The 27533-nt window shown below is 42.2% G+C and overlaps 1 protein-coding gene across 1 annotated transcript; it reads right to left on the bottom strand.

Annotated features, from left to right (window-relative positions):
- Positions 1 to 27533, bottom strand: ADA (adenosine deaminase). The gene is made up of 12 exons (XM_012539777.3): positions 27377 to 27533; positions 16879 to 16940; positions 10671 to 10793; positions 8769 to 8912; positions 7542 to 7657; positions 4281 to 4408; positions 3362 to 3433; positions 3175 to 3276; positions 2581 to 2645; positions 1794 to 1923; positions 841 to 935; positions 1 to 226 (listed from the first exon to the last, which is right to left on the bottom strand). Exons 1-11 carry the CDS (start codon positions 27407 to 27409, stop codon positions 849 to 851), a joined length of 1062 nt encoding a protein of 353 aa, XP_012395231.1. The 5' UTR covers positions 27410 to 27533; the 3' UTR covers positions 1 to 226; positions 841 to 848.

Below are 27533 nucleotides of genomic sequence, written 5' to 3'. Positions count from 1 at the left end.
TGTTTCCACATTGAGGTATTTTAATGCACAGCTGGCTGTGTACAGCAGGAAAAGAGTTGATAATATTAATCAATTTGATTGCTCTGTGAAAGAAAATAGAAAAGGTATGTAGTCCCCCACCCTAAGGAGTTTGAATCTGGTTCCTGAGTACATGGTGATTATTGAGGCCCTCTGGGATCAGTGGTTTTTCCTGTTCTGTCCTGTTGGAAGCATCATCGCTCCGACACTGTGAACGGATCCAAAAAAAAAAAAAACCAGAATTAGGAGTCTGTCACTAAGCCAGGGCCTGGATTCGTAGCCTGTACCTGCTCCCTATCACCTACGTGACCTCTCACATACCAGTGCTGAGCAAAGCCTGGCACACGGTAGGCACCTACATGGGCGTTGCTTGGTTGAAAGCCATTTCTCTTTAGGCCTTGGCTTCCTCGTCTATAAAAGGGGTGTGGTGGGGGGGGGGGGGGGGGAAGAAAGGGAACTTGGATTAGGCATCTTACGTTTTCTCCCAGATTTAGATTCTGGACTTGCAGAGATAACCATGTTCTTTGAGTCCCAACCACCCCCACATACGCTGGAATCCCGGGCCTACCTTGGACTCAGAGCAAACTGGTTTTCCCCTTTAGGGAACACACTAAGGTTATAAGGCCCTGAATCTATTTCTGAATTTCTTTAGTTCCTCACCTAGAGATACTGTGCTTTCCCAGGGGAGGGAACCATGCTTACAGAACACCAATGGTTTTCCCTGATAGAGCTTTTCTTATAGGAAGAGCATGGGACTCTGGGGTGGTTTGTGAGAATAGGCAAAGCAGACACAGTGGACTGCAAGCCAGGGAACAAACCTACCTTTAGACTTATTTCTGATAGGCCTTGTGCAGTTGGTCAAGGAGTTCCTTTTTCTCATTATCTGGAAGGAAACTGGAGTTGGCTGCATTGATATTCTGGAAGAAACGATGTGGCCAACAGGGTCAGAATTAAGACTTTTAAACACCAAACAGTTCAAATGCCCTCACTTTATGTAGGAAAGAGCTAAGTAGCAGAGTGACACGTATAAAGTTGCACAGTTAGCAATATCAGAATGGGGAACTAGCTTGCAAGTCACTTCCTGGTCTAGGGTATTTTCCATCATGGTCTGCTCCAGAGATATATAGAGAAGCTTGGTGCAAGCCAAGAAGAGGGTAAGGGCTTGTAAATAAGATAGGTTGGATCTCTGAATCCCTCTGTCTTCGGTATAGCAAAAATTATCTATAAATGGGACACTAGTCCAACCTAGAGGAGTTGCTCAAGGTGTGTAATGTCCGGGCTACTGGAGGTCTGGAGGTCCTTCAGACGGGCCTTGGTCTCAGCAGGATAAACACCACAAGAATGGTCAGGGATAGAATCTAGAGTCTTTATTCTGGCCCAGTGGAGGAGGTAGGAGGGCCACCAGGAGGATGGTCAAAGATGGAATATGTCATTTCCAGTCCTCTCAGCCCTTAAATACCCTATTACAATTACATCATTACAGCATAGTGAATACGTGTGAACTAGAGAACTATTATATCACCATGCTAAGTACTAAGTATATATGTGAACTAGAGAACCATCTCATTAATTCCACTGAGTTAACATCTTGTTTCAAATCTATTTCTCCAGAGTTTGGCCCTCTAGAGAGATGGACTTTCCCTAAGTGAGAACTGTGTAAGAAAGACCCTTTTCTAATGTGAACAAGAAATAGTGGCCCCTAGACCTCTTGGGGTTGGGGGAGAACCTGGTTCACCTTCTTTCCCAGGGATAGTCCCCGTGTTTTTTCCACTCACCAATCTCATAAACTCCTCCTCAGTGAAGTTCATTTGCGTTTTTACCATGCGGTAATCTGTGTCAATGGTAGACTTGAAGATGAGGGGGTCATCAGTGTTGAGAGAATAGTTAGCCTTATCATTTTTAAACCTGGAGGAGAGAGATGAGGAAAAGGAAACCCCGGGTGAATCCCTGCTAGAAAATGGGTCCTTGCAATGGCTACCTCTTCCCTAGCCCTGAGGAACACGCCCTGAGGGACATAGGACTCACCTATCCACCTACTACTTCTACCTTGGCACCTGAAGACACTTCTGAGGCCATCCCATGCATGACTTCCAACATGCCCTAAACATATTTTCTGTACAATACGACATCTACCCCCGAGCAAGGTTTAGGTGAGCTGATCCCTTTTTTCACAGAAGGGAGAAAGTGAGCTACCATATAACATGTATTACAAGTGAGTAGATTAGTGCCCCCTGCCTTGCACAGGTCTTAGGGCGCTTCCAGGATGCCCGATGGACACACGGTATGGGAGGGAGTCTCCCCGTGTCAGTGCAGCCCATCGAGCCTGAGAGGAATTGGACGATAGGCAAGGCAGACAGAGACTGGCATCTCCCATTGACCCCCTGGATTGAGAGGAGAGCCTGCCCCGGCTGACGAGGTGCCACCGGCCTGCAGACTGCCAGAAGGTAAGCATCAGCTGGGGGCTAAGCTGTCCCTGACCCCAGTGAAGCCGTCCTACGCCTGTAACCAGACACTCCATGCTTCCCCGAGGGTCCCGGCAGGCTGGGAAGAAGGCCAGCTCACCGTACGACTGCATGCTCCGTCCCCTGTTTCCAGGCTCCCGTGAGATAGCTCGACCAGGGGCACACCTGGGTGAGAAAGGATGACTTGTGAGTGAGAAACAGCAAGACGTCATTTAATCCAGCCCCTTCATTTTACAGGCAAAGGAAATGAAGTGCAGGGAGGCAGTGTAATAGAATAAAATGGACTTCAGAGCCCAAAGGCATGGGTTCAAATCCTGATTCTGCTGATTTTTGTATGACTTAGTACAATATAGAACTAATATTTGCTCATCTATAAAAGGAGATAGCTAGCCTAAATGATCTCTTAACTTTTACTTTTAGTTCTAAATATCTAAGAACCAATAAAATGACTTCCTCACACAGTGAGGAAGTAGCAAAGTCAGAATTCAAGCACAGTTTCTGTGTCCAAATCGGGTGTATTTTTCTGCGGACGCTCCACAGCTTGTTATTTGCCCCCGACCAGTGGGAAGGAGCCCTCCTTAGGTTTCCTTTGCCCCACGATGGGAGAAATGAGGATGCTGCTTTCTAGGTACTTCAGTGCACAAAGAGCATCCCCAAATGCATACTAGAAGGCTTCACTAGCCAACTGACTCACCTCAAAGTGCATGTTCTCTCTCAGCAGCTTACTATACAGGGCGGGATCTTCCAGAGTATGGTAGCCGTGGCCTATCCTCTCAGCATGGAGAACATCTACTGCCTGCGGTGGAGGGAGGGCAGGAGTGAGAGCAGGACCCCGACACGGACAGACACCCCCCGCTTCTCTGCCCTCCCCCTAGCCTCACCTGCTGTACAACACTGGGAGGCCCCACTTCTCCTGCATGAACAGTCCGATGAATGCCACTTTTCACAGCCTCCTGTAAAGGCACAGGAAGGAAAGGAGAGAGTTATGTCTGTAAGGGACTTAACAGAGAAACAATCGTACCCTTCTCCAAGGGCCTCTCAGCTCCAAGGAGTTATATGTGACGGAGACCTCCACAATTAATGTTTTACTAAGACCTGTAACCAGTCTTCCATTGCTACTGGAAGCAGATACTTTCTCCTGCAATAATTCCCAACACAGGAGGAACTGATCTGCTTGGAGTGAGGAGAGAGAACATGGAGAGCCAGAATCCTTGGGAAACTGAGGAAATGGAGAAATAAGGATAGAACAGTAGGGATGGAAGGGACCTTAGAGGCCACCTTCTTTTTAAGAGGAGTGATCTGAAGTCCAGCAAGCAAAATCAGCTTCTAGGTCACAAAGTAAGTCAATGGTAGAGCCAGGATGGCATCCCAGGGTCTCTGACAAGGGGAGTAGGAGTTATTCTACCATAACGCTAAATCCCACCTTCACAACCACAGAAACATGGGTAGCCAAGAGAATTAAAAACCAGCATATTCTCTAAACCAGGGTTGCGTCAACTTTTTCCACTGGCAACCCCTTTTTGCCTGAGAAACTGAGACCCGAGTATATAAAACATGTATGCAAATTAAGTAGTTGGTGACATATATTCTAATTTCATGACCCCCCCATATTCAGTTACATGACCCCATATGGGGATGCAACCCACAATTTAAGAAGCTAGGAGTAGATGGCTCCTAAGAAGCTAAGCTCTTAACTGCTTATGTGTCTCTTGGCTGAGAAACAAGGCTGTTTTATTATGTGTAAACCATTGCCATCCTCCCCCACCACCATTCTGGGCCCCACTACCCATCATCACTTACATTATAGGCTTCTACATGCCCAGGAAGGAGGCTACTGTCCACGATGGTCTCATCTCCAGCCAGGTCGATGGCCACCACCGTCTGATGGCGATACTTCTTACAGAGCTCTACCACCTCAGGGGACCAGTCTGTGGGCAAGACCCAAGCCATGTGTCATTGGGGCTCAAGGAACTGAAAGCAATTGGGCTGTAGGCAAGGCAGGCATTGAACGCTAGTATATAAGTGCATACTTACATATAATTTATAGTATAGATTATACTAGTATACATACTAGTATTATATATTATTATATTAATTATATGTTATAATTAATTATATATCACAATTATATATATAATCATTATTTAATATAATAATTATTGATAATTGATTATAATATTAATAGTATATATAGTAGTATAATATATATTATACTGATATAATACTAGTATATAAGAAGAAACCACTGTTTGGGTCCATCGCCCATCGGCCCGATAGGAGACATGCTTCAGGGTCTGAGAAACAAACCTTCCAAGGTTAATGAGGTTCTCTGCAGAGTACCAGAATGGAGTGGTCAGTGGAGTATAAAATTAGCCCCAACCACAGGATATTGAAAAAAATCATGATAGGGCTGTAATCAGACATTCCATGCTGCCCATTTCCATTTCTGGTCATGGAAGCAGCACAGAGCCGGAAAGAATATCCCCAAACCAGACACTCCTAGCACCGCAGGGATCTCTGAGGTCACAGAATGTACCCATCTGGCTTCTCCTCAACTGTCTGCAATAGGGAACCCAGAGGCAGCTAGATGGCACAGTGGAGAGTCTGGAGAACCTGAGTTCAAATCTCGCCTTAGTCATTTATACCTGGTCAAGTTATTTAACCCCTGAGTGCCTCTCCCCCCCCCACCCCAAAAAGAAAAGAGAATTCACTTCCTTCCAGGATATCCCATTCTACTTTGGAACAGATTTCATTATTGGGGTTTTTCCCCTTTATATGGAGTGAAAATACGCCTTTCTGCAACTTGCAGTTATTTCTCTTCATTCTGCCTTTTTGACCCAAGCAAAACAAGTCTGATCTCCCTTCCATCCCCTCACCCATTTTGGGGAAGACTGTCAATTAGTTCTCTAGTTTTCTCTAGGTCAAATGTGCCCACTTCCTCTAATTCACCCCAGCTTGATCCTACATGGTGCTGACAGCACCAAATTCGGAGGTCTATGAATTTACATTTAAAGAACCAGCACAGCTCTGTAAGCTGTGAGTACATTTTCCTGCTTTCAGCAGAACTGAGGAAACAAAAACCCATTACCAATGTGTGGGATGGTAGAAAACAGTAGTTCATGGTTGGAGCTCAAAGACCTGAGTGGGTTATTTTCTCACTGAGACTCAGTCTCCTCATCTATAAAATGGGAGCAGGACTGGATGATCTAAGGTCCCTTCTAACTTATATATCACTCAATCTGATTCTGAGGGGCAGTGAGGTGGCACAGTGGGTAGAGCACCTGTCCTGGAGTCAGGAGGACCGAGTTTGAATCCAGTCTCAGATTCTTACTATTTATGAGATCCTGGGCAAGTCATTTAATCCTGATTGCCTCACAACCACTCCCCTACTCTCCAAAAGCCAAATTATGACTACGAGGCCAGAACAAACCAAACCCTGTTGGAGCACGTAGCCCAAGCCCAGAATATCAGAGCACCTGGGTTTGGCTTCCCGAGAGGGGCTCTGACCTTAACTCAGTCAAAGAGTACTTCAGTAAGGCAGGGCTGGTAAGACCTAGAAAAGGAATCCCCACCGTACTTGGGAGCATCTGGCCAGGGAGCTTGAAGATTTTGGAGACCTATATCCACATCCAACACTGCTCAGAGCAAGGCAGCAAGAGCTTCCTGACTCATCCTCTATGAAAGGGGCAGCTATGAAAAGCCCTAAACCCTTTTTTCAAGGAGACTTGGGGCTCAATAGACTGGCCTCAGAAGGCATCAGGCTTTGCTGTCAAGACAGGAAGAAAAGATATCTGACCCCAAGGGCCATCAGCAGATGGTAGGACTGGGCGCTGAGCTATTGTAAATGAGAATTACCCCAGATGGGCAGTTACCTTAGGGTGGAACAACACCCCCTCTCTGGCTGAACCCCAAGACCTTTAGAGACTATGTGACATTCAGGGAAGATCCTGCTTAGAGATTTGCTCAGAAATTATATATATATATATCTATGGCAAAGCTGGGGATCTGAACTTAGGTCATTTGATACAAAGATATGTTATTCCCTATATCATGTTGCCTCCTCACTAAGCCATGTGGATTCCTGGATTTTCCTAAATCTCTCTTTAACTTCTAATCCAAATAGATATTTGCCCTTTGTGGCAGCTCCAGAAGAGGCTTTTTATGGAGAAGAAAAAGAACTAGTTAAAGAAAAACATTTTAATCAAAAAAGATTAGAACTTGAAAATCTTTCCAGCAGATGGTGAGATTGGCAGATGCCCCCTCCCCTCCTTTTCCCGGCTCATTTATGTTAAGCCTGCAAGCTGCCGCCCAGCTTAACTCTAGCGCTGGCAACCTCAGACCCTAAAAAGACAAAGGAGGGAACACCCAGCCAGTTTCCCACTTCCTGCTCCTCTTCCAGCTGTGAGAAGCCCTTGCTGGTTTGAGAGAGATAGAGGTAAGGCACAGAAGATGAAAGGGCCAGAGAAGGGCACAGGCTCATAACTCTCTTGCAAGAGCCTCTCTTCCTAGTCTAAGGATCTGTTCCCTGTGTTAATGCTAGTGCTCCTAGGAAGCAGGGAAAGGTGAATAGAATGGGAACTACCAAAAGGGGGAGAAAGAGAAGAAGAGGGAGTGAGGACACAAGTGGGAAGGGAAGCAGAGAGATGGGAGAATGGAAGGAAGTAAGGGAGGGAGAAGTGGATGAATTAAAAAGTATTTTCTCAACACATACTCTGTGCCGAAGAACTGTGCTAAAAGCTAAGGATACAAATAGAAAAGTAAGGTGGACGTGTTCTCAAGTTACTCATACTCTTATACAGGAGACAACACTTGTTGGCAGTTTCAGCTGGAAAGGTCCAGTGGTCCTCAGAGAGAAAAAAGGATGGAGAAGAAAGAAGGGAGGAGGAGGTAAATGAGTTAGAGGGGATAAGAAGGGAGGTGAAGAAGGGAGAGAGGAAGGAAGAAAGATTAGAAGGAAGGAAGGAAGGAAAGAAGGAAGAGAGGGAGGGAGGAAGGAAGGGATGATCAGAATTAGACAGAGGCAGGCCAGAGGAGGTAAAGAGAGGGACCATAATACATTACTTGGCATGTGGCGCATGCAGCATAGAATAGACCTGACTTTGACGTGAAAGTCTCGCTCGCCCTCCTGCAAACCCTGGTTGACGAGAAACACGACTTCATCAGGGGTGAGGTCGCCCCTATATGGAAAGAGAGATTCCAAAAATGGAAGTGAGTTCACCAGGCAGGAGAAGAAGCCAGCCCCTCAGCCTGGAGGTCCCACTAAGATAGAAAATCCAGCTAATGGCTGGGCCAAAGCTGAGCACAGGACCCCGAGCAGGGAGAGAGTTTGTTTGGTTTTTGCTAGGCTAATGGGGGTCACCGGTATTTTTCTTGGCAATAGAAGACAGAGATTAAGGAACAAGATTTCTGCCTCCAACTGGGCCTACATCTCCCCTCCCATCTCTTGTTTTTGGAGAAAAGTAGCTAAATTGATACCATATGGGAAACTAAGGGACTTGAGACATTTCTGGGGAGGGAATGGGACACAGGGAGAAATTTAGATGGTATAAGAACAAAAGATATGAACAAAAATTCACTTTAAAAAAAAGCATATTAGTAGATCAGGGCAGGTGACACTGGTTTGGGGAGAGTCCCAGCCTAGAATCAGGAAGACCAGGTTCAAATCCTGACTCTGCTATCACCTCACTATGTGACCTCAAAACTCCATTGAGTTGGCCACATTGTTCAAACACCAAATGTACGCTTGCCAAAAGAATTATTTTATGGAGAACTCATAGAGGACAAGGCACACAAGGTGGTCAGAAAAAGTGATATAAGGATACTCTCAAGCTCTCAGGAGAGAGCTTTAGAATAGATTATAAGCCATGGGAGATCCTATGGCGTGCCCTCATCAGAGAAGGTGCTGTTCTATGAGCAAAACAGAACTGAATTAGCCCAGAAGGAACATGAGATGTACAAAGTTAAAAAAAGATTGTGCTACTCCAAATGTTCATATGGACTATTTGTGTCCAGCCTGTGGCAGAGCACTCATCAGTCACAGTCGGATTGTAGCTCGACTTTAACACAGTCTTTCTGGTCCTCTTCGAGAACGGAGGACGACAACCAAGGTGACCTTTAGGTAAGTCACTTTCTCAGTTTTCTCCTCTGTAAAGTCAGGGGCCCAAACTAGATCATTTCTGAGTTCTTTCCCCACTCTGAGAGTTTATCTTCCAGCTCACTCAGAACTCTAGCTTGACCAGGCTCAGGCCTTGACCCCATACACAACCCTGGTCCCTCCCCTGCACTTACTCAGCCTGATTCCAGGGAATGGGTTTCACCTTGGAGTTGGCCAGCAGGTGGGGGCTATACCTCACCTCCACGTACACAACACCTTCCTTGGCTTTCATCTCCACAAACTCATAGGCCACGCGTTTGATGGCCTCCCGGTCACCCCTGTAAGGATGAGGATGAGAGAAAGGCAGGGTTCAAAACAACTCCATCCCTGGAGGCAAGAAGGGGTGGGAGGGAAGGAAATCACTTGGGGTTTTCTTGGTAAATATACTGAAGTATCTTTGCTAGTTTCTTTATCCAGCTCATTTCACGGATGGGGAATATAGAGGATGGCAGATAATGGGGGAACTCTGGGAAAGGTACACTTGAAGCAAGGATACTTACAGCAGGGTGTTTACTCAGTGTGACTGATGAGAGAAGGGTTCTCTAGTTCACATATACTTAGTGTGATATAATGATGTAATCACTCTAGTTGGCGTATACTTAGTGTGATGTAATGATGAATCAGATTGAGGTATTTGAGGGCTGAGAGCTCAAGCTCAAACTTGATCTCAGACTCGGGCTCAGAGGAGACACAGAGGGTGGAGACAGAAACAGAGATCTTCCCAGTGGCTTCATCCCCTCTCCACTAAGATCAAGGCTCGTCCAAGGATATCCCAGAGAGCTAGTCCGGACATCACAAGGAGACTGAAGAAAACAGGGCTCAAGTGCCTTGCCCAGGATTACACAGCTTAGTAATTGTCTGACGCTGGATATGAACACAGGAAGATGAGTCTTTTTGACGCCAGGTCCAGCATTCTATCCACTGTGTTGCTTCTAGCTGCCCACATGTATATATAAGTAAGCAGAAGAATATGAGAGCACATAATTGTGTGCTTCTCTCTCTCTCTCATTGATGTGGAAATTGATATCTCTTTGACCAAGATTTGAGTGATCTAAGTCCCATACCCCAGGGTAGTCCACCTCCCATTGTACTAACCAGTCAGAGGTGATTAGGCATCCCTGAGGAACACCTCTTCTTTGAAGGGCATACAAACTGTGAGCCCACCACCATGGGAGCTCTTTGGCCTAAGTAAGATGGACAAATGACCCTACTTTCGTTAATGACCTGCTGAACTTGTTAATGAAATGATTAAATTATCCAGAAAATAAAAGGTGCCAGTAGGTTGGGCAGTGGCATTCAAGGCTCCTCCACTCTGCTTCTCTTACTGGTGTGGTACAAAGAAGCTTGGTTTAATCAAAGAACCCAGTTCAAATTCTGGATCTGTACACTTCCTCCAAGTGGACCTCACTTTCCTCAACTATAAAACGGGGAATTGGATTCGACAATCCTAATAGTCCTAAAAGCCTCTGTACCTCACTCCCTTTCCAAACCCAAAACAGCCCCCACAATTGGGCTCAATAATCCTTATGTCCTCCCTGACTACTCCAAAACAACAGAACCTTTCTCTAAATTAGAACATTTCCCCCACAATTTACTTAACTCTTGTGTCACTCATTTCCTATGTGTCTGCAAAGGGTTGAGGTTTTTTTTTTTTTTGTTTTTTTTTTTCCATTTTCTATTCCCCAAAGTGCTCCTTATAGGCCCTGCAACACAGCAGGCTTTAATGAACAATTAATTAAGATGGCAACAGGTAACGTAGAAATAATTTGTGACTGAGTCTTTGGGCAAATCATCTGACCTTTCTGATCTTCCACAAAATCTGAATAATTACACTGACTCTCCCTCCCTCAGGGCTGCTGAGAAGATGAGCTAAATGTATGATTCTGAAAATATTCTGTGAGTTTTAAAGACATACATGAATCCAAGCTATAAATTGGACTGTTCTTGGCCATAAGGCAAGATTAGACTGGCTGGCCACCTCCTGCATCTTATGAACCCCTCATTCTTGTGGGGGGCTGGGGACCCAGGCAACTCACGCAATGGCTGGCATGTAGTACTCAAACTTTTTCAAGAACTCAGGGAGGCTTAGGGGATGGTCCATGCCAATGATGTTTTGGAGTTCCTCCACTGTATCAGCAGGAAGTGGGATTCCTCTTTTCCTGAAAGCAAAAGCAAAGCACACAGTCATCCAACAGCCACAGATGACCTGGGATCACAAAGCACAGAGGATGGGGACTAATGCTGGGACCCTTGCCTTCCTTCTAGGTACATGCTCCTTAAGTCCACGGAGGCAAGTGTGGTACTGTGGAAAGAGACCAGATTGAGTTAGAAGACTTGGGTTCAAATTCTGTCTCAGCTACTTATTAATTGTGTGATTTAAGGCAAGCTATTTTACCTGTTGGGAAAAAATATACCTTCAACAGTGTCTTCAACCTGTAAAGAAAAGGGGTTAAATTAGGTAGTCTCTGAGGTCTCTCCCAGATCCAGGTCCACCCCTTCTGTTCTATTCGTCTAGCTGCCCTTTGTTTCCTCCATCCCACCATAAATCCATCCTGGCTATAATTTTCCTATTCTGCTCAATAACTGTCCATGGCTCCCTATTTTCTAATGAGAAAAGAACAAACTTTCAAGCTGAAATCTGAGGGCCTCCACAGCCTGGCACCATTCTACCTTCTTAGTTTCATTCTCACACAATTTTCCTTCAAAAACTGGGTGCCCACAGAACTGAGCCTCATGCCCGCTTCTTCCTGACTCTATTCAGATGCACTTGCGGCAGATAGATGGTACAGTAGATAGAATGCAGGGCCTGGAGTAAGGAGTCCTCATTCAAGACGCTTAACTTACTGAAAGTGTAGGCAAATCACTGGAACCTCTGGCTGCCTCAGTTTTCTCATCTGTAAAATGGCGATAATAAAAGCACCTATCTCCCCAGGGTTGTTGCAAGGATCAAATGAGATCATATTTGTCAAGTGCTCGGCACATGTAGCATTTAATAAAATGCTTGTTCCCTCCCTCCTTTCTAGTCCCACTTTGTGAAATCTTGCTACTTCTTTTAGGAAGTCTTTTCTAATTCTTTTCTTCATTTCGTACTTGGTTTTTCCAGAACACATGATTTGATTCTTTTAAAGCACTTACACAATTATTATTGTTTGTCCTTTATTCTCTCTCTCTTTTTTTTTGTCCTTTATTCTCAAAGAAAACCATGACATTGGGAAAGGGATGTCTAGAATTGCAAGTAAATTGGATTTAAAGAGAGAGGGTTGTGCAAAGTGACCAGCCTTATTCTTTCCTCTGGAGTCACCTGGGTCCAGTGGCAAGATCAGGACAACTGGAGATGGTCCCCAATGTTATAATTAATTCTCTGTATGTCACGGATTATGAGGACAAGGACAATATCTTCATCAGATCTTTGTATTTCATAAAAGACTCCTTAAAAATTAATTTTAAATTTTCTTATTTTTCCAGACGCTTTCTGTTTTCACATCAGATGCATTTCTGAATATCTCCCTCCTTTAATCAGCCAAAGATTTAAAAAATCAGAAAAAAGGAAGTTCAGCAAAACTAGCCAATATGGCAGCCATGCCTAATGAGCATATACAACATTCCACAACCATGGTCCACTTCCATCTTCCAGCAAGAGAGGGAGATATATATTTTTCAACTCTTTTCTAGGCCAAGCTTGGCCATTATAATTCCATGTGGGTTTGGGAGTTTTGTTGTTGTACTTTCCATCGACCTCATTGTAGCTGTCATTTTTACTGCTTTCCTGATCTGTTTGCTTTTGCCTGTGTCCATTCATGTCTTCTAATACTTCTCTGAGGTTTTTATATTTGTTATTTCTTATAGCACAGTAATATTCCACTACATTCATGTAGAATAATTTGTTCAGTCATTCCCTAGTTTATAAGCATCTCCTAATTCCATTTTGTGGTGATAGGTGTTTTCCCTACAAACAAAATTATTTGGGTCCACATGGACCCTTCCTTTTGTTGGCTATCTTGAGATATGGGAAATTTGGAGCAAAGGAAATAGACATTTTAATCACTTTTTTTATTTTTTACCATAACCCTAAATTGTTTTACCATATAATTGGAACACCAAGTGAGTTAGTGTGCATGTGTTTCCAAGGATGATTATTTCCATCTTTTGTCACTGTGCCAAATTTCTAGGCTCTTTATAAATGTTTATATTAGTTTGTATTAGAAGCTTGGGCTGGACCAGGAAAAGGAAAGGACAGTAATGGATATGTGTGTGGTGTGTGTGTGTGTGTGTGTGTGAGAGAGAGAAAGAGAGAGAGACAGAGAGAGAGAGAGAGACAGAGAAAGAGAGAGACAGAGACAGAGAGACAGAGAGAAGGGAGAAGAGGGAGATTATCAAATCTTCCACCATGGAACCCTTAAAAGGAAGGGGCTCATGATGGAAAGAGAATTTACCATCCACCAGAACTAAATCATTGCTGATTAGGACTTTCTCCCCAAGGGCTCAATGAAACACTTAATCTGTCTATAAGCTTCCTTCTCAGTATAAAAGGATGTAATCTCTGAACATGGTTCTGCCTCTAGTTTCATGCCATGAAAAGCCTGATCAGGATACTGGTTGCTGGCTCAATGATTCCTGGGATCTGAGCAGGTACCACAATGTTTCTCAGCCTCCCTCATAGGCTTTCACTGCCACCTACTTGAGAATGGAAAAGAGTCAAGGGGACAAAGAGTCCTTTTCACTTTCCTTTTCCAAGTTGCTTTTCCATAAACTGCCCTTCCTCACTGGTAACATCTGTATAGAATCAATTTTTCTGAAGTCCAGCTCCAAACTGGCATCTTTCTTCTCCTCTTCTCCTTCTATACTATGTTCCCCTTTCTCTTTTTAGACCCATGTTTAACTTGAATGGTGTAGATTCAAAAGAAGTAGTGCTAGAAAGGACCAGAGAGATGATTTATGTAACCCTCTATTTGGCCCATAAACAGAATTATCCCATATTATAAAGAAACAAGACCCAAGCTCTAACAAGAAATTAAACACTTTCCCCATTCTATGACCTGTTCCTTCTCTGCCTGCATTTATCAGATCTCAAATCTAAAGAAGAAAGGGACCTGAGAGACCCTCAAGTTCATCCATATATGATCCTACTGAAGCAATCTCTAATATATTTCCTTTTGGAAATTATTATGATCCTTTACATAGGATGGCACCATAAATATCAAAAAATGCCATACTGAATACAAAATATAAAAGAATGGTTAAGTGTGCTAATATTCAATTCTGATCATTCCAGGAATTAAAAACAAAGCTTTCCTACTAGTAGAGGAATATTTTCAAGATAATTCAAGATAATAATTTCAAGATAATTACATCCTATGCATAATTAAATCCTTTTTAAAAAATAGTGGGTTTTTTTTTAAATTATAACTTTTTATTGGCAAAACATATGCATAGGTAATTTTTCAGCATTGACCCTTGCAAAAACCTCTGTCCCAACTTTTCCCCTCCTTCCCCCCACCCCCTCCCCTAGATGGCAGGTAGTTCTATATATGTTAAATATGTTAAAGCATATTACAATATGCTTAAATACAATATATGTGTACATATTTATACAGTTGTCTTGCTACAAAAGAAAAATCGGATTTAGAAAGAAGGTAAAAACCTGGGGAAAAAACCAAAAATGCAAGCAAACAATAACAGAAACAGTGGAAATGCTATGTTGTGCTCCACACTCATTTCCCAGTGTTCTTTCGCTGAATGTAACTGATTCTGTTCATTACTGAGCAATTGGAACTGATTTGGATCCTCATGATTGAAGAGGGCCACTTCCATCAGAATTGATAGTAGGTTTAAACTTTAAAGATGGATTACGGGTAGTTTGTTGAGAGAGAAAATTCTCCCACAAGCATAAGCTACATATTTTGATGTTATAGGATATAGCATTTGAAGTTAGTAGGCATTATTTCACAGACAGATTAAATGATTTGTTTATAGTCAAAGAGCAAGAAAATGTTTAGAAGGGATATAAATTTGTTTCCCTAATTCCAGGATCTGACTCATATCCTAACCTTGGAAAGGATATGGATGTCTTATCCATAGGAAGAAAAGACATATCCTCCTATAGCTTACTGGTACCTTGATGCAAGTTATCAGATAGAGAAATGCACAGTCACTTATCCAAGATCACATGGAGTAAGCACTAGAATTCAGTCCAACAAGTAATATTAAAATCCAGGTTTGTCTAGAGTCGAAGTACAGAGTTCTTTCTACTATCCAATGTTGTCTCTTCTTAAAGATTGCAGAATTCTGCAATCAAAAGATTGGCTATTCCAAACCCACAGGAAATACAGGAGAGAATCTATATCACACTCGATTGAATATACAAAAAGTGCTGTAATGAATATTTTGACACATAAGGAATTTTTCTTTCTCTTGGCATCTGAAAAATGTCCTGAGTGCTTCTTCAAAGCTTACTGACTTATCTGGTTTCTAGCCTTTCAGACTGCCAAAGACTTCTCTAAATCTCAGTTGCCTCCCTAGAGGCCAAATTTCCTCCATATCTGACCTTAGAAAAGAGATAATGCCCCCAAGCTTTGCCAATCTTCTTAGGAAATCAGAAAAACAACATAACCAACCACTCTTAAGCCCAGGGGCTGGATGGCTTAGAACTCAGATAATTCTCCACCCCACCAGAGGAGGGAAGCTATAAAAGAGATCAATCAATTAAGTTATTCTAAGGGAAACTCTTAGCTCCCTTTCCTTCCTCCAGACCCAAGGTCTCCAAGCCTTTCTTATCTCCATAAAGAGTGTTCTAGGCTTTTTTTTTTTATCCTGTATTTAGAGTTCTCTATCTTCCTTATCCTCTTAAAGGCGGTCCTTCCTTTTTGATCCCAGCTCGGTTTAGTTGCTGCTAAGGACCTGATTAGGACCAGTCTACATTGCTGCTTGGACTAAATGAGTTAAGGACAAACAGTGACCACCCATCCCTTCTTTCCCCCATGCTCTGCCCCCCACCCCCACCCCAACAAGGTTCCTATTGGAGTTGGGTGGGTAAATGAAGCTGCTACCAGTCACTGCCCTTTGAAACTTTCCTTTGGTTTTAGGCTACCTTTAGGACATTTGAAGTCACAGCCCATGATCCCTTTGAGGAACAGCAAACACAACCACCTGATGGTAGTCTGAGTTGAGCCACTAATTTGCTATGTTTTAGCTGTAAAATGGAGATAATACTAAAAGAAAAGGTGGATTATTGCCATGGTTTGGTGGCCCTGGTCTAATTACTGATGGACTTTGGACAGCTCCCACTTCATTCATTGATACAGTGACCTTGGCATGGAGAAGTGTTCCAAAGTTATACCTGAACCTTTTCTACCAGGCTGTGTTAGCAAGTCATAGAGTCCCATGGTTTCAGGTGCCTGATGGTCAGTCCTTGACCAGATTCACATGGGAGGAGGTGACAGGAGGTAGTAACGGGTCAAAATCAAAGCTGACCCAAAGGAATGGAGACTCTGGAGAGAAAGGCTTCAGCATACAAATAGTCAGTAGCAACCTGGGATACCTTGCAAGTTGTATCATCTCCTCAGTCTAACACTCATTCCCAGCAACACATTCCCCAACTCCTTTTATTTCTTAGACTTCAGCAGTCACTCCCAAGATATCTTAAAACTCACTCCAAATTGATTTTTTAAAAATTAATTTTTAACATTTTTTTGTATTTGATGTATTTAATATTTTTCCCTAGTTACATTTAAAACAAAATTTTTACATTAAAATATTTTTTGAGTTCTAGGTTCTCTCCTTTATCTCTACCCACAATTAAGAAACCATCTGTGCAGTTATGCAAAACTCTTCCATAAAAGTCAATTTTTAACATTTTTTTTTTTACATTTTACATTTTTTACATTCATCCTCCACTCCAAGTAGCATCAGATCATGTGTCAAAGGTTCAAGTCTCACCTCTGAGACATTGGCTATTCATTCTTTGGAAGGTCACTTAACTTACAGTTCTCTAGGTAGCTCTCTGAGAGTTTTAGTTTTGAAGGAAAGTGCTAAACAGCATGTTTCCTCCTCTGTCAAGTTCCCTGTTATCAATGATCCAGTTTCTGAGATAAATACAAGGTAATTTCAGGGAGGAGACACTAATTATCAAAACATATCAGCCCCTTCACAACCAGCTGAGGAGTGGAGGTGGCAAGGCATAAATTCTTATCTTAGTCCCTCACACCAACAGAGACAATTACTCTTCTATCCCCTTTGAATACTCACTTGCCATAGAACAAGATGGTCTCAGGCTTGATGGCTCCATCCAGATGGACATGAAGTTCTACCTACACGAGAGAAAGAGCTACATGTAAGTGGCCATGGTAATGAGAAGTCTAGAAGCCCACAACGCTAGGAGACCTTCTAGGAATGTTAAGAGGGCAAAACTAAGAGTTAGAGAGAAAAAAAGGTGGCAAGAATCCCTGGTCCTTTTCCTCATCCCCATAAAAAAGCAGCATTCTGGATTTGACTCTAGATCTGAGAAAAGCCTGAAAGCTTGAGGCATAAGAGGTAAGGTAAATAGAATCACTTAACTTCTTCCAAGTTGTTTTCCTAACTAGAAAACAGGGTTGAAAATACTAATGTTACCTACCTTACAGAATTTGTTGTGAAAAAAAAATAGAATGGGGATAGGGTTCAAATAGTATTTTCACCTTTTTTGTTTGATTGCTTTTTCTTTCTTGTGGTTTTTTCCCTTTTTGGTCTGATTTTTTTTGCCCAACATGACAAATAAGCATAATTTATATCAGGTTGCTTGCACAACATGACAAATATGGAAATATATTTAAAAGAACTGTATAAGTATAATCTTTATCAGATTGCTTACTGTCTTGGGGAGGGAGGAGGGAAGGGAGAGACGGGAAAAAATTTGGAACACGAAATCTTACAAAAATGAATGTTGAAAACTATCTTCACATGCATTTGAAAAAATAAAATACCATTGGGATAGGGACTGAGAATTTGATTTCACTAATATGGACACCAGGGTGAGAAAATTCCCTCTATTAATACAATCTGGCATATTCTTTTTTAAAAAAATTTTATTATTATAGCTTTTTATTTACAAAACATATGCATGGGTAATTTTTCAATATTGACCCTTGCAAAACCTTCTGTTCCAAATTTCCCCTTCCTTCCCCCCTCCTCTCCCCTAGATGACAGGTAGTCAATACATGTTAAATATGTTAATATATATATATTAAACCCAATATATGTATACATATTTATACAGTTATCTTGCTGCACAAGAAAAATTGAATCTAGAAAGAAAGAAAAAATCTGAGAAGGAAAACAAAAAATGCAAGGAAACAATAATAGAAAGAGTGAAAATGCTATGTTGTGGTCTACACACATTTCCCATAATCCTCTCTCTGGGTATAGATGGCTCTCTTCATTACCGTTTGAATCATTTCATTGTTAAAGAGACAAAATTCAATGTCCATCAGAATTGATCATCATATATTCTTGTTGTTGCCGTGTATAATGATCTCCTGGTTCTGCTCATTTCACTTAGCATCAGTTCATGTAGGTCTCTCCAGGCCTCTCTGAAATCACCCTGCTGGTCATTTCTTACAGAACAATAATATTCCATAACATTCATATACCATAACTAATTCAGCCATTCTCCAACTGGTGGGCATCCACCCAGTTTCCAGTTTCTTGCCACTACAAAAAGGGCTGCCACAAACATTTTTGCACATGTGGGTTCCTTTCCCTCCTTTATGATCGCTCTGGGATACTGACCCAGTAGAGACATTGCTGGGTCAAAGGGTATGACATATTTTCTTTAACTTAAGAATTAGAGTTGCCATGAACTTGGAGGAAATAAAGGGACTTGCCCAGGATTATACAGTCAAGATGTATAAGAGGAAAATGTTGCATAGATATTACACTGCTTTGCATGCATGAACTGTTGTGAATAATAACAAAAGAATCCCTAACTTCCTTCAGAGCACAGGTCAAGAATTACTTCCTATAAGAGTCCTTACTCTCCACCCTCACTTCCCTCATTACTCTGCATTAACTTATTTGTGTGCCATAATGGATAGAGAACCAGCTCTGCAGTCCAGCCAATAGATACATACCACTAACTAGTTTACCCTGGCCAAATCCCTTACCCTCATAGTGCAACATTTCAAGACTAGAAGGTGCTGACTTGCATTGGAAAAGGGAGTTTCCATACTCCGATGTTTCTCATTCCAATGAAATCACAGGTCTAGTCTCTATCCTGAAATACAATCTAAATATGAACTCTACTTTATATTATTTGAGGACAATGAAGAAGTCCAGACAAAGTATTAGGAGATTCTGAGGAGATAAGACTTCAGGTGGAGAGGACTCAGGGAAAGCTTTCCAGAATTGGAGAATTATGACTAGAAGGAATTAGAGCTCATTTAACTAGCCCAGCAGTTCCTAACCTCTGTTGTGTTTTGGAGCCCTCTGGTAAAGCCTTATCAAAATAATATTGACCCTTATTAAAATAATGGTTCATAATGAAGGAAATTTATTCCTAACTTACAGAATTGTGTGAATGTGTTGTTTCACCACAATAAGCTCTTTCAGGGGAAAGAAAGATCCTGTCTTTCTAAGTTCTTCAGTGCCTGGAATATAATGTGCACTTACTTTACTTTACTAACAGTTGCTTACTTTGCCTGGAATATAACAGTACTTAATAAATGCTTGTTAAATGAATGAATGGTTGCAACTGAAGGGGAAAGTGAGGGGTGAAGGATCCAACAGTGGGATACTCAAGGAATGAGAAGGACCCTGGAGAGTTCCTTCCAATAACCTTGACTCAAAAGTACATTAGAACAATGGATTCACCAAATTCTCTATAATGTCACCTGGGTCTCCATATTAGGTGAAGGGAGGTTGAAACAAATTTATTTTTTGCTTAAAAAGACTTAAAAGGTTTCTGAATTAACTGAGATATATGTACTTAAAGACACCCATAGGACTTCCTAATCATTTCTCACTCTGATACTGCTCAGTAAGTTCTCTGAATTCATGAAGTCAGTATTTCAGGGTCAGTCTCCAACTGAGTTAATTACAACTACCCCCTTCCCTCTGGCTGAGCCTCACCTCTCTCCCCAATCTCTAATTCTATCTAGCCACTTCAAAGGTCCATGGGATGAAAGAGAAAAGATGCCCTAGTACAAAGCTAACCTCACCATTGAGACTAAAGAAGCATCAGCTTGGCTATTCATGTGGCTGGCTAGACCTGTTCCATGACACAATAGCTATTGTAGCTCTTAAAGACACTTCCTAGCCTCTAGGGACAGGAAAAGGAAGACATAACTCCTTCCTGCCATCTTTGTCCCCTGCCCCCACCCCAAGCACCTAAGAGACTGCCTCTAACAATGCAGCCTCACTGGGGGCAAGAAGTGCAGTACAGCTGCAGGTGGTTAATAGCACCATGTAGAACAATTTAACCAAGCTACTTCCTGGTTTCGAATAGCCACTGAGATCCCAGAGCAGGGGCTGCTCTAAGCAAAAACAGAGCTCCAGGGTACAAGAAGAATAAGGCAGGGGCTGCATCAAAATGATCCCTCTAATAGCAAGATTTCTAATGTGTGGTTGGTAGTCAGGAGGCCTGTGCCAAAATTCTAGCTTTGCCACTAATGCTATATGACTATTTCCTTCCTCTTGGTTTATTTCTCTTCTCTGTCAAATGACTATGTCAGAAATGATCTCTGGGGTCTCTTCCAGCTAGATAACGCTATTTAAAATTCCATTTACAAAAATTGAGCAATATAAAATATTTCAGGGATAGAGTTCTAAAGTGAGGTTTTATCCAAACCTAAAATGGGGATTGAGAATAAGTGTACCTTTTTTTTTCCTGATAGGGCCTGAGCAATGGGGTCAGGATATTCAGTGACTATAGTCTGTTCCAAATCCTTAGGAGGAAAACTTTCATCATCAGGTCAGCCTCCTAGGAGAGCTCTCATGAGATCACCACCAGGAGCAGGTGATAACTATTGAGAAAGGATTTTTTTTTTTCCTTTTCCCCTAGGAATCAAGGCAAAAGAACCCACTGCCTTTGATAGGGCAAGGAGCCAGAGACTGACACGAAACATGATTACAGGGAATCTTTGAATACAGAAGCTCCCTCAGTTAAGAGGGGGCACCCTGCCCACTGGGCACTGTCCCAAGATAGGGAATATAAAGGAGGAAGGAAGTCTGAAGGCATTGAGAGCCTTGCTGATAATCAGAGAGAACTTGGACTCTGGAGGAGATGGGGGAAAGTGCTGGTAAGGAGAGCTTGTCAATTGAGTGTATGCCCAGCTATAGCTGGGGATCCCCATCTCCTTGGCTTCTGAGAATGGGCACTGTTGAACTAGCTAGTGGGACAGTTGCATCTGAGTTGGCAAGGACTCAGGGCAGCTGGCTTGGTTCACTTGCAGCCACCACCTGCAGGAAGGTCCTCTGGACCTTTCTGGAGTTGAAATTCCAAGGGAGGGAGCAACAGGGCAGGGGCAGATGGAGGTCTTCTCCTGCCACCTGCTCCTCCAGAAGCCTTTCCTTTCATATGTCCTTTCGTTTCAGATTCAGATTTGGCCGATTGTCCTCCAACATGCCATTTTGAAATTTGATCTTAGGCAAATCCCCTTTTTTTAAAGATGAGGAAAAAGAGTAATCTGACCAAGACCACATAGGTAAGAAGAATTGTCCACTGTGGCAAGAACCTGGATCTTCTGATGCCAAATCCCAAGTTCTTTCCGTGCTTCCATGATGCATCACATAGGACAATGTGAGAGCAGAGGTAGTGGAAAGGCAATAGATCAATCATTTACCCAGAAGAAGAATCAGAAGAACTTTGGACTCCTAGATACTCTGATCTGGGAATGGTTCTTAAATGCTTAGGATGTGCAGGGGAATCTCTTCCTCTTTTCTTTTAGATTATTCCTCTTTGAATCTCAATTGCAGATGAAGTTTTCCCTAACCCTATAGAGCTGTAGACAGAGCTGGAAGAATCTTATAAATCATCTAGTTCTATCCCCTAATTTTTTCAAAGAAGGAAATTGAGGTTCAGAAAGAGGAAAGGTCTTAACCAAGGAAGTAAGTTTCTGAATTCTGGACCAGTGCTTTTTCCACTGAACTAAACTCCCTACTCATCTTCAGGTGTGTGTGTGTGTGTGTGTGTGTGCGAGACTCTGACTTTATATATTTCTGTGTGCCTCTCTGTCTCTGTACGTGTGTATGTCTTTCTGTCTCTCTCTGTGTGTGTCTCTGTCTCTGTATGTGTGTGTGTGTGTGTATCTTTTTCTGTCTCTGTGTGTATATTGTGAATGTCTCTGTCTGACTGTCTCTGTCTCTTTGTGTGTCTCTGTCTCTATATTTCTATGTGTGTATGTGTCTTTGTCTCTATCTCTGTTTGGCTTTCTCTGTGTGTCTCTCTGTCTTTGTCTCTGTATGTGTCTCTCGCTTTCCCTGTGTGTCTCCCTTTATCTCTCTGTGTGTGTCTCTTTATCTGTCTCTGTGTCTCTCTACCTTTATCTTTCCTTGGTCAGACCTCATTAAGCCTAGGAAGAGTAATAAATTTCTTCTGAAGACTGATCTGCCATCCTAGGGTTTGAAAAAAAGATGTGTTTAATGGTTCATCATGAGAACTCTGCTAGTCCAAACCAGCAAATAAAACCACAAGAAGTAGCAGCCTGTGGGGAAGAGATTTGGAATCTGGTATTCAAATATCAGTTCTACCACTCACCGCTCATATTTCTCTGTTCCTTTTTCTGGACTCCAGTTAATCAATAGAGTCCCTTCCAGCTTCAAATCTTAGAACCAGGAAGTCTCCTCCACTTTCTATATGACATATCTAATGGAGGTCACAAGGTAGACAAACCCTAAAGATTCTTGAACCTTCCTCTAAGATCACCCCCAAGTCCAGGTCCACTGCTAATACACCAAGAAGTTGTTCTGCACAGTTCAGATATCTGCTTGTCTTCCTGATCTCATTTTCTGCAAACAATACATTGGGCTAGAGCCAAGGACTGGAAGAAGTTCAGAGCTTACTAAGGGTCTCTCAGGTGGTCCCTTGAGGGTTCAGTAGCTGGGCATGAAGCAGGAGGGTGTAGGCAATTAAGAGGGAAGAATGATTTCTGTGGAGGGGCCCACCTTCAAGGCCACCTCCTGGGAAAAGTCTTCCCTAATTACTGCAGCACACATAATTCTATTCTCAAAAGACCAATTCAGCCAAATATTTACTAAGGCTCAACTATGTGCTTAATGTGTTCAGATGATCAGTTTTTGCTTTCAAGAAACTTATGATCTATTGGGAAACTACAATATATAGACTATGATGAAATAATAATGTGGCTTAAGCCTTTACAAATCTTAAAGCAAAGCAGTATGACAAAATGGATAAAGAACTTGACTCATACCTGAGATCTAGATTTAAATCCTATCGCTAACAATGGTTGTATGATCTTTGCAAGTCATTGATCTGGGTGATTCTCTAAGAACAGGGCATGTTGATTTGCATTGATAAGATTTCCTTGTCTAGTAGTTTTATGATCATCACTGCCAACATTGACATTGACATAGGGGTTGGACATGCAATTTCACTGATACAGAGAATTTCTGGATGAAAAAACTTTATCAGAATAAGTTTGTCTTAGGAGCTACCTGGGCCTCAAGAAGTTAAGATATCTGCCCAGGATCACAGTCAATATTGAAGCCACTTCTTCCTGGCTTTGAGGATACAGTATGTCACACTTCCTCATAGTCCTTTTACAATTGATCACTGAATTTGTTGTAATAGGGAAGAAAGGAAAGGGAATAAGCATTTACATAATACCTACTGTATGATCCTCATTCTATAGTTGAGGAAATTGAGGAAAATAGAGGTTAAATGACTTGCCTAGGATCTCACAACTAGGAAGTTTTGGGGATTAGGTTTGAACTCAGATCTTCCTGACTCCAGACCCAGTGTTCTATTTCTGTGCCACTTAGTTGCCTCAGTAGGTTTCAGAGCTAGGAAAACCTTGGAATAGAGAATGTCAGAGCTAGAATGGACATTAGAACCATTGCATATAGAAAGTGGTCAGAGCTGGAAAAGATATCTACTCCAACCTTCTCATTTTACAGTCTTGTCCTTCCAACTACATGGTTGTTCCCTGAAGGCTGGGACTTGGTCTTCTATTTATAGAGATCCTGCAAAGTATAGCAAAGTACCAGGATAGTAGTAATAGCCACATTAACCAACTAAACTAAAAGTCCCCCATTCTGATTGCCTTGGATAGTATTCAATTACTACTCTTCCCACTCACCCTGAAAACACACACACACACACATTCATAAATGCAATAGCCTCCAAGCTATTCTTTTACTTATACTTTCATACTCACAAGCATACCCAACTTCACCCTCATATCCTTTGAACCACTAACAATATGTATAGATCTTGTCATGTCATTACTCTGCTCAAAAAATCATCAGTGACTCCCTGTTGCTCATGAGTAAAGTTGAGAGTGGAATTCACAATCCAGTGCCAAGCTTCTTTCCCAGTTTCATCTCACATCCCCCTTAATTTGCTCTATAACCCAACCAAACTGTATATAACTTTCTATTCCTTGCATATATCCTGTATTCTGTTTTCCCACTCCAGGTCTCTAGACCTGGAGCTAGTTCTCCTGGAATATTCTCCATCTTTACCTGTTGAAATTTTACTTACCCTTTCCAAACTAACACAAATACCTCCTCCCATTCCAGGAAACCTGCCTTAATCTTCCCATAATGACTACTCCCTAAAATCTCATTTAGTATTTTGCTGGTACTTTTCTAATGCACTTAGCTTTAGTACGCATTATTATATGATTTCAGTATTTCTCTTATCTTTCTACTACACTGCAAGAAAAGAGCTCTATATGCAATACAGTAGGGAATTAATAAATGCCACCTTTTGGAATCTAGGATTCACAAGCTGGTGAAAAAAAAAATTGCCCCTCCCAGAGATAAATGCTTTTGGAAATGTTTATTGATATCTTGCTTTTCTGTTATCTTAATTGCTCAATAGATAATTGCATCCTTTTAAGAAGATCTCCTGAAGTTAAAAGGCATTCAGGAACTAAAACAATGAATTTTTAAGAGTTGAATTTGAGATAGGCACTGAGGCAGACAATTAGGTTAAGGCAAGTCACATCAAGCCCCATCATGCCCCATAAGCAGCTAGCTGTTTATATTGACTCCTCCTCCTCACTACATAAAGGTGACTGATGCCAGTGATAAAAAGGTTTGGGTATCCCTGGGATACTTAGGATCTTTCCTGGCTTAACCCTGGGAAGGTGATGAACTAGCCCAGTTCAGTCTCAACCCAGATTTTCCCAAGGGCAGTAACTATGTCAATCAGGCTCCATCTGGCTAAAATCTGTATTTCCTCCACATTTGGAGCTGAGAATTTCCTGGGCTCATACTAACTCCACTGCATCTGGACCATGATATAGAGCATTTCTCCAGATACTAGACTCCCTGGCCAGGCAGGCCACAACCCTTGGCAGAAAATGCTGAACACAATTTGGAAATATAAACCTTTCCTGTTATGATCAGGGCTTAAGCAATGTACAAGTCCCTCTGGACAGACTACCCCTCCCTCCCTCCTTGCCTTGCACCGCTAGGAAACTCCACCCTCCAGATAACCTCTATTTTCCTTATTAATTGGATCATGCTATTCCAATTCTACATTTGACTGCTCCAAGTACTTTAGCCAACATAATCTGGTTTTGATTTTAAGACAGAATAATATAAAGGAAAAAGCACATCTTAACTAGTCAAAATTTAACCTCTGATACAATTTGTACGTCCTTTGCCAAATCACCTCCCTGGGCCTCAGTTTCCTCATCTGTAAGATGTACTAAACAGCCTTTATAATCCCTTCTGACTCTAAAACTGTGATCTTTGGATATTTTTATCCCCATTTTAGAAGCCAAGAGAGAAATAACAATTATAATAAACGATATTCCATAACTCAAAGTGCTCTTTTTGCAACCACCCTATGAGATGCATAGGAAGGATAAGGATCAATATCTCATTTTACCACTGAAGAGCCTGGGCCCAGAAAATAAGATAATTTGACCAAGGTTATATAGTTAATCAATGGCAGGTCTAGGTCTTGAAATGAAAGCTAGCGTTTCAGATTCCCCAATATAACACTTTACATAGGGAGATATAGAAAATTGGAGATGAAGGGAAGTCTCAAGACCATTCAGTCCAACCTTTTCACTTTACAGCTGAGGAAACTGAGACCCAGAGAGGGAAATATCCCTGCCTAAGGCCACAGTGGGAATGCCTAGCAAAACTAGAATTAAAACTCAGATCTCCTAATTCTACTACAAGGTAGACTGACTCCTGAGAAATGCTAAAATTAGGGATCTCTGAGATCCTCTGTACTCAAGTGAGCTACTTTTCATTCTCATTCTAGACTGGATAGGGAAGGGTCGCCACAAGCACAGGTCTGTGCCTCCTTATTCTTATAAAGGAAAAGGAAGGAAATAAGCATTTCAACGGCACCTACTACTTACTTCAGGCATTGTACTGAGCATTCTTACAAATATCATCTCATTTGATCCTGAAAATGATTCTGAGAAGTAAGTAGTGTTAATAGCCTCATTTTACAATTGAGACAGTGATTAAGGGACCAGGATAACACAGCTAATAAGTGTCTGAAAGACTTGAATTCAGATCTTGCTAATTCCAGGCCTAATACTCTCTGCTTCATAGCACTATCTGTTTCTGAGGGTTTCATCTCAGCCTATATTTAAGGAGATGGAATTAGCTTTTTGATTTTACCAGCTGGATTATTTCTTTGTTCTTTCCTCCTGGTTACTGTAGGATACATAGGGATGGCAGGTGGTTTATTACAAAGAGCATGGGGCTAGATATCCCAAATCCTCTCCAGTGAAGTTAATACAATTATTTCTATTCCCTGAACCTCAGTTTCTCGCTGTAAAATGAAGGTGTTGGGTTAGAGGAACTTTAATACCTCTTCTGGTATTTTAACATTTTAAGCCCTAAGAGCTCATCCAGCACTAACATTCTTTATACAGAGCCACAAAATTTAAAGCTGAAAGGGACCCTAGATACATAATTCATTAAGTTGCGATCTATACACACCCTCTGATTGGCAAAAAAGCAGAGCCAGGATTCACACCCAAGTCTTTAAATCTGACTCAAACCATGCTTGTTCCACTCTCCGCTGCATTCTCTGTTCTAAGGTCCCACCAGATTCTAACATTCTAACATGCTCTTTGTTCTAGCCTTCTGATTGGGATAGTTTCTTGCTCTAAAGTCCCTTCCAGTGCTAACACTCATACATATTGTTCTCTGTTCTAACCTTCTCCAGCCCTGACAGTATCTTCGCTAAATCCCTCTCAGCTCTAACACGGTTCTCTGTTCCATATTTCTCCCCGCTGCAAGTCTCTGGGGGATCTTAGGGAATGAGTCCAGAGCTAATGGTTATGGTTCTGAATGGTCTCCGCCAGAGTGCCTATCCTCCACCCCAGCAATGTGTTAAACAACAGCTTCATCCTAGTCCTTGATGCAAATGGGGGGCCATGGCTAGGGGAAGGGGACCGTGGAAGGTTCCTCCTCAGACTCTTCCTCAGATCGTGGCAGATAGGGAGCCCAAGCAGTAGCATCTACCGGGCTCCAGGGGCCGGCAGTGGGGACCCGGGTTCCTCCCCTCTCCCATTCACCCAGCCACCCCGGGCTCCCGGCTTCCCGCGCTCACTTTAGGTTTGTCAAACACTGGCGACTGGCTCATGGTGACAGTCTGCTTTCGGTCCGTCAGTCCTTCGGTTCGGCCCGCTCTCTGCAAGGGGTTTCCAGTCTCAGCCTCGTGAGCAGCCACCCCAGTTTTAACTGGGCTCTCGGTCCCGGGCCCGCCC

The sequence above is a fragment of the Sarcophilus harrisii genome, chromosome 2 (genome assembly GCF_902635505.1).
Source record: "Sarcophilus harrisii chromosome 2, mSarHar1.11, whole genome shotgun sequence".
Taxonomy (NCBI): Eukaryota; Metazoa; Chordata; class Mammalia; order Dasyuromorphia; family Dasyuridae; genus Sarcophilus; species Sarcophilus harrisii.
This window is presented reverse-complemented; position numbering and strand designations above follow the sequence as displayed.

Coding starts and splice junctions, on each gene's coding strand:
- ADA (XM_012539777.3), bottom strand. CDS start 27,409: ATGAGCCAGTCGCCAGTGTTTGACAAACCTAAA. Junction 16,941..27,376: donor CAGTGTTTGACAAACCTAAA/GTGAGCGCGGGA, acceptor TCTCTCGTGTAG/GTAGAACTTCATGTCCATCT. Junction 2,646..3,174: donor GAGAGAACATGCACTTTGAG/GTGAGTCAGTTG, acceptor TTTCTCACCCAG/GTGTGCCCCTGGTCGAGCTA.